At 41.1% G+C, this 15,498-nt stretch overlaps 1 protein-coding gene across 1 annotated transcript in view; it reads right to left on the bottom strand.

The window, feature by feature from the left end:
* STAG3 (stromal antigen 3) overlaps positions 1 to 15,414 on the bottom strand; it is a 43,383-nt gene extending 27,969 nt beyond the window's left edge. Inside the window, exons 1-8 of the mRNA XM_047779673.1 lie at positions 15,058 to 15,414; positions 14,226 to 14,408; positions 12,420 to 12,522; positions 11,905 to 12,021; positions 8,177 to 8,273; positions 7,370 to 7,446; positions 6,673 to 6,877; positions 6,116 to 6,267 (exon numbers count right to left, since the gene is read on the bottom strand). Coding sequence (XP_047635629.1) covers positions 6,116 to 6,267; positions 6,673 to 6,877; positions 7,370 to 7,446; positions 8,177 to 8,273; positions 11,905 to 12,021; positions 12,420 to 12,522; positions 14,226 to 14,398 — 924 coding nt within the window. The 5' untranslated portion in view covers positions 14,399 to 14,408; positions 15,058 to 15,414. The remainder of the gene's footprint in view (positions 1 to 6,115; positions 6,268 to 6,672; positions 6,878 to 7,369; positions 7,447 to 8,176; positions 8,274 to 11,904; positions 12,022 to 12,419; positions 12,523 to 14,225; positions 14,409 to 15,057) is intronic.
* Positions 15,415 to 15,498: the final 84 nt, after the last annotated feature.

The raw sequence follows: 15,498 nt of genomic DNA, 5'->3' as shown, positions 1-15,498 counted from the left end.
TTTTGTCCAATAGTATAAGGCCACAAAAATGTAAGTATGTCTTCCTCCTACTTCCTACTTATTAGAGGACACAATCTGAAGTCCTGGTATCTTATTTTACCTTTTAAAACTTATAATTCTGGAAGAAGCTGTATAGTCAGCTAATGGCTCAGTGATGTCTTTGTGTTTAGAAAAATTTTCTGGTTATTGTGACTATCTTTGGCTATTCACAGACCCTGGCTGGCAGTTACATGTGTTTTCAACTAACAACAACTGAGGAAAAATTTTTGATAAATGTCGTCTGTTTGCAAAAAGGAGAATTAACAATAAAAAAGAGAAGGAAGAGTAAGATCAGTGATCGTCAATTGGATGCTCCCAGGGAACATTCAGCCGTGTGTGAAAACATTTTTGGTTGTCACAACCTGTGAAGGTACTACTGCCATCTAGAGGATAGAGGCCTGGGATGCTGGTAAACATCCTGCAATTCCAGGACAGCCCCCTACTTGAGAAACCCTAAATTAGATGAGTAACAGATAACAAGGAGCAGAATTACAAGGAAACATTCTTTACTGACTCAATTCTTCAATAAATCAACATAATGGGGAAAAACAGCAGAGGAGGCAGAGGTTCTGTATAAGACTAAAAGAGACTTAAGAAACACAATGGGAGTTCCTGTTGTGTCTCAGTGGTAAGGAATCCAACTGGTATCCATGAGGATGCAGGTTCGATCCCTGGCCTCATTCAGTGGGTTAAGGATCTGGCATTGCCCTGGGCTGGCAGCTGCAGCTGCAATTTGACCCCTAGCCTGGGAACTTCCATATGCCACACATGTGGTCCTAAAAAAAAAGAGGGGAAAAAAACCCCACAATAACTAAATGCAATGTATAGTCCTTCATTAAATCCTTGCTGGAATTAACCAGATATAAAAGGCATTTTGGGGACAAACAGAAATTTTTAAATATGAATTGGGGTTAGAAAACATATTGCTAATATTTTTTGGATATAAGGAGTTCCTGGTATGGTGCAGGAGACTAAGGATCCAGTGTTGTCTCTGTGGCAGCTGGGGTCACTACTGTGGTGTGGGTTTGATCTCCAGCCCCGCGCAGTGGGTTAAGGATCTGCTGTCGCTGCAGCTGTGGCGTAAGTCACAGCTATGGCTTAGATTCAATCCCTAAACCAGGAACTTCCATATGCTGCGGGTGCAGCCACCAAAAAAATAAATATATGCCAATAAAATGGAAAACCTAGAAGAAATGGACACAGTCTTAGAAAAGCACAATCTTCTGAGATTAATCCAAGATGAAACAGAAAAGATGAACGGGCCAATCACAAGCATTGAAATTGAAACTGTGATGAAACAACTTCCAACAAACAAAAGTCCAGGACAAGATGGCTTCATAGGTGAATTCTATCAAACATTTAGAGAAGAGTTAACACCTATCCTTCTAAAACTATTCCAAAACACTGCAGAGGAAGGAACATGCCCAAACTCATTCTATGAGGCTGCCATCACCCTACCAAAACCAGACAAAGATACCACAAAAAAAGAAAATTACAGGCCAATTTCATCAATGAACACAGATGCAAAAATCCTCAACAAAATACTAGCAAACCAAATCCAACAATTCATTAAAGGAATTGTACATCATGAAGTGGGATTTATCCCAGGGATGCAAGGATTCTTCAATATTCGCAAATCAATCAGTGTGATACACTACATTAACAAACTGAAGAATAAAAAATCATATGATCCTCTCAACAGATGCAGAAAAAGCTTTTGACAAAATCCAACACCCATTTCTGATAAAAACCCTTCAGAAAGTGGGCATAACGGGAACCTACCTCAACATTATTAATAAAGGCCATATATGACAAACCCAGAGCTAATATCAGCTGAAAGAATTCCCACTGAGATCAGGAACAAGACAAGGATGTCCGCTCTTGCCAGTACTATTCAACATAGTTTTGGAAGTCCTAGCCACAGCAATCAGAGAAGAAAAAAGAAAGAAAAGGAATCCAAATTGGAAAGGAAGAAGTAAAACTATCACTATTTGCAGATGACATGATACTATATACCTAGAAAATCCTAAAGACACTACCAGAAAACTGTTAGAGCTCATCAATGAATTTGGTAAAATCACAGGATATAAAATTAATACACAGAAATCAACTGCATTTCTATACACTAACAATGAAAGATCAGAAAGAGAAGTTAAGGAAACAATCCCATCTACCACTGCATCAAAAAGAATAAAATACCTAGGAATAAACCCACCTAAAGAGACAAAAGACCTTATTCTGAAAACTCTAAGATGCTGATGAAAGAAATCAAAGATGATACAAACAATTGGAAGGACATACCATGCTCTTGGATTGGAATAATCAGTATTATCAAAATGACTATACTACCCAAGGCAATCTACAGATTCAGTGCAATCCCTATCAGATTACTAAGGACATTTTTCACAGAACTCAAACAATATTTTAAAGTTTGTTTGGAAGCCCAAAAGACCCAGAATAGCCCAAGACGTCCTGAGAAAGAAAAATGGAGCTGGAGGAATCAGGATCCCTGACTTCAGACTATACTACAATGCAAAGTCATCAAAACCGTATGGTACTGGCACAAAGACAGAAATATAGATCAGTGGAACAGGATAGAAAGCCCAGAATTCAACCCACGCACCTACAGTCAACTAATTTATGACAAAGGAGGCAAGAATATACAATGGAGAAAAAGACAGCCCCTTCCATAAGTGGTGCTGGGAAAACTGGACAGCCACATGCAAAAGAATAACATTAGAACACTTCCTAACATCATACACAAAAATAAACTCAAAATGGATTAAAGACCTAAAGGTAAGACCAGATACTATAAAACTCTTGGAGGAAAACACAGGCCACTCTCCAACATAAACCACAGCAACATCTTCTCAGATCTACCTCCTAAAGTAATGACAATAAAAACAAAAATAAACAAGTGGGGGACTTAATTAAACTTAAAAAGTTTCTGCACTGCACAGGAAACCCTAAACAAAACAAAAAGACAACCCACAGAATGGGAGAAAGTATCTGCAAATGAAACAACTGACAAGGATTTAATCTCCAAAATTTATAAACACCTTCTGTAGCTCAATACCAAAAAAAACCAAACAACCCCATCAAAAAATGGGCAGAAGAGGAGTTCCCATCATGGCTCAGTGGTTAACAAATCTGACTAGGAACCATGAGGTTGAGGGTTTGATTCCTGTTCTTGCTCAGTGGGTTAGGGATCCAGGTTGAGGGTTTGATTCCTGTTCTTGCTCAGTGGGTTAGGGATCCAGCGTTGCTGTGAGCTGTGGTGTAGGTCGCAGACTCGGCTCGGATCCCATGTTGCTGTGGCTCTGGTGTAGGCTGGCAGCTACAGCTATGATTCGACCCCTAGCCTGGGAACCTCCATATGCTGTGGGAGCGGCCCAAGAAATGGCTAAAAAGACAAAAAAAAATTTTTTTTTAATGGGCAGAAAATCTAAACAGACAATTCTCCAAAGAAGACATACAGATGGCCAAAAAAAGCATGAAAAAATGTTCAACATCACTAATTATTAGAGAAATGCAAATCAAAACCACTATGAGGTACCACCTTACACCGGCCAGAATGGCCATCATCAAAAAGTATACAAACAATAAATGCTGGACAGGGTTTGGAGAAAAGAGAACCATATTACACTGTTTGTGGGAAGGTACAACCCCTGTGCAGTCACTGTGGAAGACAGTATGGAGATTCCTCAGAAAACTAAAAGTAGAATTACCATTTGATCCAGCAATCCCACTCCTGGGCATCTATCCAGAGAAAACCATGACTTGAAAAGATACATGTACTCCAATGTTCATTGCGGCACTCTATACAATAGCCAAGACATGGAAACAACCTAAATGCCCATTGACAGAAGAGTGGATAAAGAAGATGTGGTACATATACACAATGGAATATTACTCAGCCACTAGAAGGAAAGAAATAAGGGCATTTGCAGCAATATGGATGGACCTAGAAATTATCATGCTAAGTGAAGTCAGACAATGAGACACCAACATCAAATGCTATCACTTAAATGTGGAATCTAAAAAAAAGGACACAAAGAACTTCTTTGCAGAACAGATATTGATTCACAGACTTTGAAAAACTTATGGTTTCCAAATGAGACAGGTTGGGGGGTGGGGGATGCACTGGGGGTTTGGGATGGAAATGCTATAAAATTTGGTTTTGATGATCACTGCACAACAATAAATGTAATAAAACTCGTGGAGTAAATAAAATAATCAAATATACATATATATTATATTTTGGATATGAAAATATTACTGGGATTATGTAGGAGCATGTCATTTTTTTTAGAAGACATATTTAAGTCTTTAGGTTGAAATATCAGTATGTCCCTATTTTACTATAAAACAGCAAAACAAAAGATAAAGCAAATACAGTGAAATATTAATTGTTAAATCTAGATAATTAGTATATGGTATTCATTCTTTCAGGGTATCTATTGTCTTTTTAGAGCTGCACCCACAACATACGGAAGTTCCCAGGCTAGAGGTTGAATCAGAGCTAGGGCTGCCAGCTTACATCACAGCCACAGCAACTCTGGATCTGAGCCACGTCTGAAACCTACACCACAGCTCATGGTAACAGCAGATCGCCGACCAAGTGAGGCCAGGGATCCTGCATCCTCATAGATACTAGTCAGATTCATTTCTGCTGCGCCACAATGGGAACTCCTCTGCTATTTTGCATGTTTGGAAAATTTCATATTTAAAAGAAAACAAAGGAGAAAGAGGGAAGGAGGAAAGGTGGGTAGGTCATCAGTACCAAATTCTACGTAAGTCTGAAAAAGGGACATTGAGAAAAGGCCACTGGCTATGGGAATTGAAAAGTCACTGATTTGGAAAGAATAATTTGAAAGAAAAAAAGAGAACAGAAGCTAGGTAGTGAAAAGGATTCAGATGGATATTAAGGAAGTAAGGAAATACTAAAAGGGAAGGATAGCTCACAGAAGATTGAAGGAAAGATTCAAGGGCTTACATACATTTATAAGTGGAGTGAGGAGAACACTGGGGAGGGAGAGATTAAAAACAAAAAGCAGAATGATAACTGATGAAGCAAGAGCCCAGAGAAGTCCAAATAAAGGATTCACTCTAGAGTATATAATTTAAGATTTGAGACATACCTAATACACATAGAGTTTAAGATCATACTGACAGTGAAAACAGCAAAAGAGAAGCAGGGAAGTAGAATGTTTCCTTTTCTAATGATTTAGCGTGGAAGAGATCTTTGGTGAGAGCTGGACAACAGTCAGTGGGTACAATTAGACATGGTGAGGCCTGCCAACCTCATGGTGGGGAAGGTCTCAAGATATTTAGGAGAAATGGGGGGAAAGTCAGTGTTAGCTTCACAATAGACATAGCTGTTGAAGGTTTAATCAGTGTAAAAGATTTTGTTAGGGTTTACATCCTCCAGTGGTCTTCTTCAAATTTAAAAGGAAATAAAGCAAGTACCCGCTATGTGTCAAGCCAGGCAACTTACCCATTATCTCATTTAACCTTCATTCAAAAAATTATGCCCTTTTTAAAGGAAAGGAAACTGAAGCTTAAAGATTACATAAGATCATGGAGCTAATAGCTAACTGGAACAAAATTTAAACCCAGGAATGACTTTAAGGCCTACGTCCTTTCCATTCCTAGAGAATTTGGCCACCCTCAGCAGTGGTTGGCCTTCAGTACTCCTGTGGTAACTTGTATACTGTACAACTGACAAGTCAATACTTAACTCCTTGCACAAGATGCAAGCACAACACTTAAACAGTTCTGATGATGAATGTAGCCATGGAAACTGAGCAAAGTGGAATTACAGAGAACTCTAAAATTTTCTCTAAACTAGAAATGATTTATTGAGCCCACAATGCACAAACAAGATGAGCATGCAATGACCGCTGACAGGATGGGTCTATTAAACTATTGCCAGACTTCATCATTTATATTCTGAAAAGATTGCCTGGGAGCCTGTGCCTTAGAAGAGAGAAGTGCTTGGGGACTGATAAGGTGGGCAGCAGCAGTGGAAGGAAGCCAGGAGATGGGGAGAGAAGAGGCAAGGAGCACTTTTCACCTCTTTGCGTTTCTCCAACAGGCTCTCTAGCCGCTCAGGCGCTCTCAGTCCTGGCCCCTTGTTTCGTTCAGCCTCATACTGACGCTGATTGTTGTCCTTGTGCAGACTCAGCTGGAGGGCAACTCTTACCAAGGAGGTCATCAGCTTCATGGCTTTGAGTCAGTAAAAATAAGATAAGGAAATCATTACTTAAATCAGATGAGGAAGGGTAGGTTCAAAAAGGGCCTATGAATAAAGAAAAGCTAGAGCGGGGTGACCCTAAAAACCTAAAACTCCCTGTTCTGGAGTGGACTTTTTCTCTCCCTAACTCTACTGGGCTTCTTTTAATCCTTTGCATATCCCTATGCATGAGAAACAAGGTAAGGCAGGAAACTCGCTGTGATCCACCTCTTTCTACAAATCCATTAGCAAGAAACTGTATGAAAGTTTAGGATAAAAGAAGCATGACCTTGAAGTAAAGAGCTAGAATGCAGGTAAGAAAGAAGATCCAAGACTAGAGAAGAAAGGCAAGTTCCACCAACCCCCAGAACACTTACACAGTAAAAATGACCGCTTACCAGCCAGGGTGCTAGTGTGACGGAAGGCACGGACTTGGGAGTCTGAGAGGCCAGTGAGCAGAGAGATGAGGTTGTCCATAGGAAAGCCATCATAGAGGAGGCTGTACTGGCACTGATAGACCAGTGTCCTTATAAATTCACAGAAGCTGCCCTGGAACTTCTTCCAGGATGGGCTGGGAGCTGTCAGAGGATAGTCTCCTGAGTCCTATAGAAGGGTTTATGAAAAGGATGGAAAATTTATTACTCTATTTACCATATAGTTATTATTATGACTATGAAGTCACAGGGACTGAATATCAAAACCCAATAGTACAGGGGTTCCCTTGTGGCACAGCGGGCTAAGGATCTGCTGTTGTCACTGCAGCAGCATGGGCTGCTTCTGTGGTGCAGGTTCAATCTCTGGCCCTGAGAACTTGCCTATGCCACAGGAGCAGCAAAAAAAAAAAAAAAAAAAAAAAAAAAAAAAAATCCCAACAACAACAAAAAAACCCCAACATACAATAAAAATCTATCTCTGTTACACCTCGTTTTCAACTCTAGAGGTATATTCAGATAATGTGTATAGGTCATTTTGCGCCTAAGATTAAATTTCCTCTTCTAAAAGCTATCCTATTTCCCAGAATCAGGAAAAAGGGGGTAAAAGGCCTTGTATTTTGAAATAAGAGTGGCAAGAGGATCCTGGATCATCTTCCTCCACCTCATTAAACTGTTCTGTTAGGTGCCGGATGATCTCTGAGTTGGACATCTTCTTGAACATCTCGTGGGTCACAGTGCCTGAAGAATGGAGGGGATCAGGTACTTAGAAGGAAAATAACAGGACACTATGACCATTTACATATACATTTGATGATGAGCTAGGGAATATAATGAAAAGAGCTTAGGTAGCAAATCAGAAGACCTGAATCCTAGTCATAAAACTGCTACCATCTGAGGATCTGGTATAACACAACCACGCTAGAAAACCCAAGGGAATCAAACAGCAGAAAACTGTGGTTAAAAAAAATATTCCAAACAAAAAACAAAAAACTAGGCCAGATTCTGGATTCTTATAATACAACCCTATGTCTTATAAGACTATCTGCCCTGGTAAATTAGGTCATGGCCTCTGGGTACCTGGAGGCCCACAGCTTCAGTGGATAAATATGAGATGAAGTGGCTGAGAAATAAGGAATAAGAAAACAAAAGACTATTTCATTTAGAGAAAGAAAGGCTAAAAGTCTGATGGTCCATTTCCAAATTTGTAAACGCCATATCATCACATTAACATGATTATTCCTCTCCAAAGTGTCTTGTCTTCAAACCAATACAGTTTCTTACTAAATCACTACCCTATTTATGAATCAAAATGTAGGTGATACTAGTTAAATACATGAACTTTTCTTATGCTTTAAAACTTTCTCCCTTTATTTAGGATATGCCTAATCCTACTCACCTAAATGGAGGAAAAGGTTTATAATATAGGAGCAAAAGGGTGGGGATTAGAAGAGGGCAGGGGTTTCCTCACCTTTACATCCACAAGATCGGATGAAAAAGTTAATGAGCTCCAGGAATCCTGCATCCTGGTCTTGCTTGTAGCTATCCAGCCACTCATCTACCAAAGACTAGGAAAATAATGTGGATGACTTCTATTTCTGGCAATATGACAGACTAGAAATTTGATATAATCTTCCCAATTAAACTATCTAAACTTCTGATTAAAATATTTAAAACATCTTTTAAAATGCACAGCTGAATTACAATGAAAGGTAGAACTCCATAAAATCCAAAAATGAAGTGAAGGTAGCAATTCTGGGAGACAAGCAAACTTTTGATCTGAGGGTTCTATTAAGGCCTGGGAACCCTTTCTATCCAAATGGCTGCAAGGAATGTAGAGCATACGAAGCTAGAGACTAAAGGGCTTCCAATATGTGTAGTCCAAAGAGAGGGTCCTACAAAGAGTCACATCCTCATGAAACAAAGAGAAATAAACCTATAGGTCAAATGAGGACATCAAGGAAACTAGCTTTTTATGACCTTACTGTGGGAGAGAGGGGAAAAAAAGAAGTGTCCCCTAAGAATTCATTACCACAAGCCAGCTCTCTGATCTGTATTTGCAGTTCAGATCCATATTACCTATATGATCAAAATAATCTCAATCAGAGAATTTAATTAAAAGTGATTCTGGAATGTCACCATTCAACCACCAGAAGAAAACAAGTTTCCTCTCTTAACCACTTTCAATCTAGGCCCCAAAGAATTCCAACACATAGAGCTACATGGAAAATGAGTGGCTTACAGTAAGACCTAGTAAAGAAACAGCACTGAAAGTTAGAATTAGCAGAAAAGCAGACAGAATTATATTCACAGGCTTTAGACAATAAAGTTATAAAATTATTGTTTCTATGATTAAATAAATTTAAAAAAAGCTTGAAAGAGCCAAGTAAGTTTGAAAAGGGGTCAAATAAAATTTGTAGAAATGGTAAATAAAATTTGAAGCTTCAATGAATGGATTAAAAGCAGACTGGACATAGCCCAACGTAAGATGAGTGAACTGAAAGATTAAGTCAAAGAAATGATCCAAAATGCAGCCCAAACAGAAACAATGAAAGAGCTATTAAGACATGGAGAATAGAGTGAGAACTTCTAATGATGTCTAAATAAATTCTACAAGTAGATAACAAAATGAGAAAGAGACAATATTTAAAAATAATTTTCCATAGTTGTCAAAAGGCACCAATCCTCAGAGCCTGGAACCTAAATGAATCTCAAGCACGATAAATAATAAAGAAATGTACACCTACAAACATCTTGTAATAATCAGAACACAAAAGGAAAAAAGTCTTGAAAACAGTCAAAGCAAAAACAAATCACTTACAAAGGGTCTGCATTTAATATTACAAATGAAAACATTTACAAGTTAGATATGGACAAGTACATCAGCCCCTAGTCATATGTGGTAATTAAAATTAAACCAAATAATGACCATTAAAAATGCATTTCCTCAGCCACATTTCAAAATCCACATGTGGCTAGTGGATACTGTACCAGACAGCAGTCATACATACATCTCCATCATTACAAATTGTTGTCTAGACAGCACTTAGAAAGATAGTCGACTTTCAGAAGCAATATGGGGCGTTAGAAGGCAGTGGAATCATCTTTTCATGTGCTCAGACGAAGAAGTCATCTTAGAATCTGATACCCAAAAAAGTCTTTTAAGAACAAGGGTAAAGATTTTATACAAGCAAAAAATGACTTTGTTAGTAAACTCTAAAGGAAATTTTAAAGGATAAACCTTGGACAGCAAGAAAAATCTTTGTGGAAGATTTGAGATTTGAAAAGAAATGACAAAGAAAATGACTAAATGTAGGTAAGTATAAACAAACATTTAGAACTTTGATGTATATTTGTTGGTAGAGGAGGAAAAGACAGAACTAAACACTCCACGATAAACAGCATGTAAGTTGGAAGGTGCAAGTGGAATTAAAATGTGCTTAGGTTATTGTGGAAGATAGAAATTCGAAAAGAAAGCAAGCAAAGGGAAAAAGAAACAGAAAAGGCAAGATAAAGTGAAAACACATTAAATGGTAGGTATATATTTGCAGTAGTGACAATAAATGTAAATGAATTAAGCTCTCTCGTTACAGGAAAGATTGGAAGAATGGATTAAGGAACATAACACAGATAAATTTACTATATGCAGAAAACACAGACTCCAAGCATGCACAAAAGACTGAAACTGTAAGGACAAAAGAAGATACAAGGCAAATACTAACCAAAAATATAGCTATTGTAGATAAAGCAACATAAATTTTTGTCTTAAAATCTGAAGATTAAAGAAGTGTCAGTACATAACAAAAGGTTCAATTTACTAGGAAACAAAGCCTCAAGATATTTAAGGCAAAAATGGGTATGAATACAAAAGGAGTAAATGAAAAAGTCACCTTCATAGATTTTAACACACCTCTGTAACTGATATATCAAACAGACAAAACAAAAACTCTACCCCCAAAACTGTAGAGATATCAACGTAGTATCACATTTAACTTTTTAATCTCACCCAAGAGAACACTGTACCCAACAAATGAAGAACACACATCCTCTTCAAGCACACGTACAATAGTTTTAGAAACTGACTAAATGCTACGTCATAGAGCTAGTCACCGTATTTTCTGACCACATGCAATAAATAGAAATCAGTAACAACAACAAAACAGAAAATCTCCATGTGGTTGAAAATTTTAAACTTTTCTAAAAACTACAAAAATCTACCTTACACATCAATATGGGTAAATTACAAACTGAAATAAGTCACGGGAGATTCTATAAAGAATAATTCATTTGTTTAAATTGGCAATAAAACTATAATAAAAGACAAGGGAATGACTGACAGAAAATTGACTAATACTAGTGGTTATCTCTGGGTAGTCAGGGGACTAGGGGAGCAGGGTGGAGGGAAGGCACACAGGGTCTCTGCAACACCATAATGTCTCATTTCTGAAGCTAGGGCTAGAGACCTGAGTGATGGCTAAAAAAATTTTAAAGTACATATAAGCCTTACACATTTTTATTTTTATTTTATTTTATTGTCTTTTTGCTATTTCTTGGGCCGCTCCCGCGGCACATGGAGGTTCCCAGGCTAGGGGTCGAATCGGAGCTGTAGTCGCCAGCCTATGCCAGAGCCACAGCAATGCGGGATCCAAGCCGCGTCTGCGACCTACACCACAGCTCACGGCAACGCCGGATCGTTAACCCACTGAGCAAGCGCAGGGACCGAACCCGCAACCTCATGGTTCCTAGTCGGATTCGTTAACCACTGCGCCACGACGGGAACTCCCCTTACACATTTTTAGATAACAGAATTACAATACAATTATTGAAAAAGAAATGTGGGGAGGAAAAAAGAATTCAGTATAATTGTCAAACTGAAGCAAAAAAGTGACAACGATAAACAAGTTGCCACCTGAATCTATGCTGCTTCTCTAGATTATCCAATGCCTCTCCTTGCCTCTTCCATTAATCGACAAAAGCAAAAATCTATCCTGTTCTGTGATACTTTTAGGAAAGGAATACTTCCTCTCATGTGAGAGCCCCCTTACATCACTCCAAGAATTCACTGTGGTCTCACCTGCCTTCCCTGATATACATTATGTTCACTAAAATGTCTACATTAAACCAAGTTTGTAGACATTTATCTTTCCACCCAACAAGTGGTGAGATGGTATCGAAAAACAGAGGTGAGGCACTTTTTACCTGCATGTCACTTTTGGCAGCTTTCACAGCATCAAAGAGATTACTGGTTGGTGGCTCTGACTCTTTCTGGCCACGAGCATGTACCATTCGGGATCCCTTCTTTGGATGTTTTGCCACCTAGTAAGTACAAAGAGATCACGAATATTTTTAAAATGTGAAAGTGGCATTAACACTTGGTCTCATCATTAGCACACAGGTAAGCTTAAATTGCCAATTCCACAGCAGAGTTCTGAGTTACTGACTCTGCTTAGAAACAACTGATTTTTAAATTGTTAACTTTATCATTTCTAACCTCTTCTCATTTTAAAATTCCCTTAGCCCCATTTCCATTCCTCTATATCCTAACACCCTCTCCTCTTATTTGCCCTTCAAAATCTGCCTCCTTCCTATTTGTGTCCCTTAACACTCTCTAAGTCTTGTCTTTTCATCAAACCTATCAAGCCTCTTCTAGGTTTTATTTTGCTGCTTCCCAGACCAGGTTTAAAAACAAAAGAAAACAAAAGAAACCAACTCACTGGGGTTGTCTTGAGTGGTCGTTTTGCTGCTCTCTTCTTCGCATTTCGTCTCAAGCTGTCTTCAAAGTCACTGTCTTCACCAGATGACAAAGATTCACTATCCCTATGAGGAAGTGTAGTTCTGCTTAGATACAACGCCCCAGTCCCTATACATAAGAGTGTAAATGAATTATAATTTCTCTGTCTCTAACCATACACCCCCTCCATGAGAAAAATATACTCAGATTTTAAGAAAAGATGAGCTTACTGTTGCCATGTCACAGGGACAATGCCTTAAAGGAAAACCTTCACTTGAATAAAGCATTTGAGATAAACAATGAGGAACTAAAGTTGGTAAAGGACAACCCTTTCCTAATATCCTCCCTGAATAAGAATATCAAAATATAAGATATTCACGTTTAAAAAAAAAAAAGATATTCATGGAAGCAGGCAGGGAGACCACTGCTGTGAAGAGAAAACTCAGCATGGCTCAGGAAGTCTTGCATCACTTATACACAAACAGGAGATTAATATGTGCCTGGGGTTAAATTTCACCCCTTGAAACAAATTCACCATGTCTTACTCATTAGAGTTAAGTTTTAACATAGATACAACCTGGTCCCAAAGAGCAGCAATGACAGAAACAGAAATGATTGAGAAAAGACCAATTAAAACTACCAGGGCTTATTTTTATAATTAAGTATAACTGTAAAAATTGTGAAACACTATGTTGTACAACTGAAACGTATATAATATCACACACTAACTATAACTCAATTTTAAAAATACCAGGGGGAGTTCCCCCTGTGGCTCAGTGGAAACGAACCCAACTAGTATCCATGAGGATTCAGGTTTGATCCTGGCCCCGCTCAGTGGGTTAACAGATCTGGCGTTGCTGTGGCTGTGGTGTAGGCCAGCAGCTGTAGCTCTGACTCAACTCCTGCCTGGGAACTTCCACATGCTGCAGGTGCAGCCCTAAAAAAAGGCGGGGGGGGGGGAGTGTAAATCATACTTTGTATGGGATTATTTTTTCCTGGAAGAGAATGAGGGGGAAAAAAAATCCAACCCAAAGTATACTTACAACTTACACAAAGTACGCTATCATAAATATCATATATGATAACAAATACGGACCTACTTATAAAATTCCCAAATAAAGCAACTACAGACCACCAATAAAAACTATATACTAGTTCTCAGGGAACAAAGAACTCGATTCCCTTTCCCCCATCTCTTGGCCCCACCAGAGGCTGCCTGTGCTGAACATACAAACGTGTTCGAGAAAGGGTTAGGTAAGTTGAATGACGGCTTTACAACATGATAGATTATTCTCGACGCCGCCAACATGCAGGGCAGCTGAAAAAACAGCCAGCAGACCTGGGGGAAGAGTCACTGTTCTTTCTTTTTTTTTTTGTCTTTTCGCTATTTTTTGGGGCCGCTCCCACGGCATATGGAGGTTCCCAGGCTAGGGGTCGAATCGGAGCTGTAGCCACCGGCCTATGCCAGAGCCGCAACAACGCGGGATCCGAGCCGCGTCTGCAACCTACACCACAGCTCACGGCAACGCCGGATCCTTAACCCACTGAGCAAGGGCAGGGACCGAACCCGCAACCTCATGGTTCCTAGTCGGATTCGTTAACCACTGCGCCACGACGGGAACTCCGAAACTGTCAAGGAGTTTGGTGTTCCCCCCCCCCCCCCACTGTTCTGAACCAGCCCAGCATCTCCTATCTTTTTTACAGTCACACGCATGTTACTATCCACGCCGCAAAATGACCAATGGGAAAGCTGCGGACAATGCAATGGCCTCTCACTGACTCCACTCACCCCTTTGAAGCCTGGTTCGAGTCCCAGTCATCACAGGGCACGGAGACAGATGAACTAGAAGACGCAGACAAGCCCCTCGGCCCAGGCCCCACGGCTCTCTGCAGCGGGGAGGACTCACTGCTGGGGGAGGAGGAGCTCTGGGGCCGGGAGGAGGATGACCGCAGGGTGGGCATGCTGGTCCAGCTGGGAGGAGAGGGAGGGAAGGCTTCCTGTCCACCCACCGCGTCCCCAGCCCTGGCCCCGACGACCCCTTTCTTTCCAAGAGAAGTGCTCCGGAACTGGGTGGGGGGCGGGGGACCCACCAAAAGCCAGATGGCGAAAGAGCCCTGACCTGAGGCCTCAGGGAGGTAACCACCCCCCGCCCCCGACCTTGGCCTCGGAGCTGCTCTCCAAGCGCGGAGCAAGGCGCGCACCAGGGCAGCTGTGGAACCAGCTCACCTGTTACAAACAATAGACGAAAACAGCAACAAAAACCAAAACCCTAAAAGCACCTAGACTTGAGTTTCTACAACGTTAGAACCTGATGCCCAAGGACCAAGTGGGACGCGCTTAACGCTTTTGCGCCAGAAGCGCCCTGAGAACCTAGCGGAAACGCCGAAGGACTCAGGGAAAGCCTGCGTTCTCCACTTTTCCAGAAGGGGGGCCGGGGGGGGGGGAACCTCTGCTCCACCCCAGGCCACTTTTCTTGGGGTTCAGGAGCCGTCTAACCACTCAGGAGCGACCACCAGCCCTTTGGGTTCCTGGTCTCTGAGGTACAGAGGAGAGAGGGTCCCCTCTCAAAGTCAGAGTGCTAACGGAAAGGGTGAACGCTTGGGTCAAAGATAAGTCTCACTGTCTGAGCCCGGAACAGCGACTTCTGGCGGAGCAGCGTTGAGGAAAAGCCACTGCCTCGGGTGCCCCGGGTCTCTGTAGTCCCCTTCCGTCCTGGACAGGCGCCCACCGCTTCCCTTCCTGCGGTAGAAGAATCCAGAAAAACGCGGGAAGGCGCGAGCCGGGTTGTGCGCAGGCGCGAGCCCAACGGCTAGTCTCAGGGCCGACAATTGTCGCGAGGCTTGAGCGTGTGCAAGCTCGTGCTCAGCACGTTCCAGTCAGGCCGCTCCCACAGCCTCGTGTGACCACAAGTTGTCTAGCGTGCCTCCGTGTCACGTGGGTTGCGGCGCGTTGGCCGCCTGGTTTGGCTGAGGTTCCTCCCAGCCCTGTCCAGGCCCCGCCCCGGCCCCGGCCCCGGCCCCGCCCCTCCGCCTCCAATTTCCCTCTCCACTGGCCGGGGTTC

The sequence above is a fragment of the Phacochoerus africanus genome, chromosome 5 (assembly GCF_016906955.1).
Source record: "Phacochoerus africanus isolate WHEZ1 chromosome 5, ROS_Pafr_v1, whole genome shotgun sequence".
NCBI classification, from domain to species: domain Eukaryota; kingdom Metazoa; phylum Chordata; class Mammalia; order Artiodactyla; family Suidae; genus Phacochoerus; species Phacochoerus africanus.
Note: the sequence above shows the minus strand (reverse complement) of the source record. Positions and strands in the feature narration are given on the sequence as shown.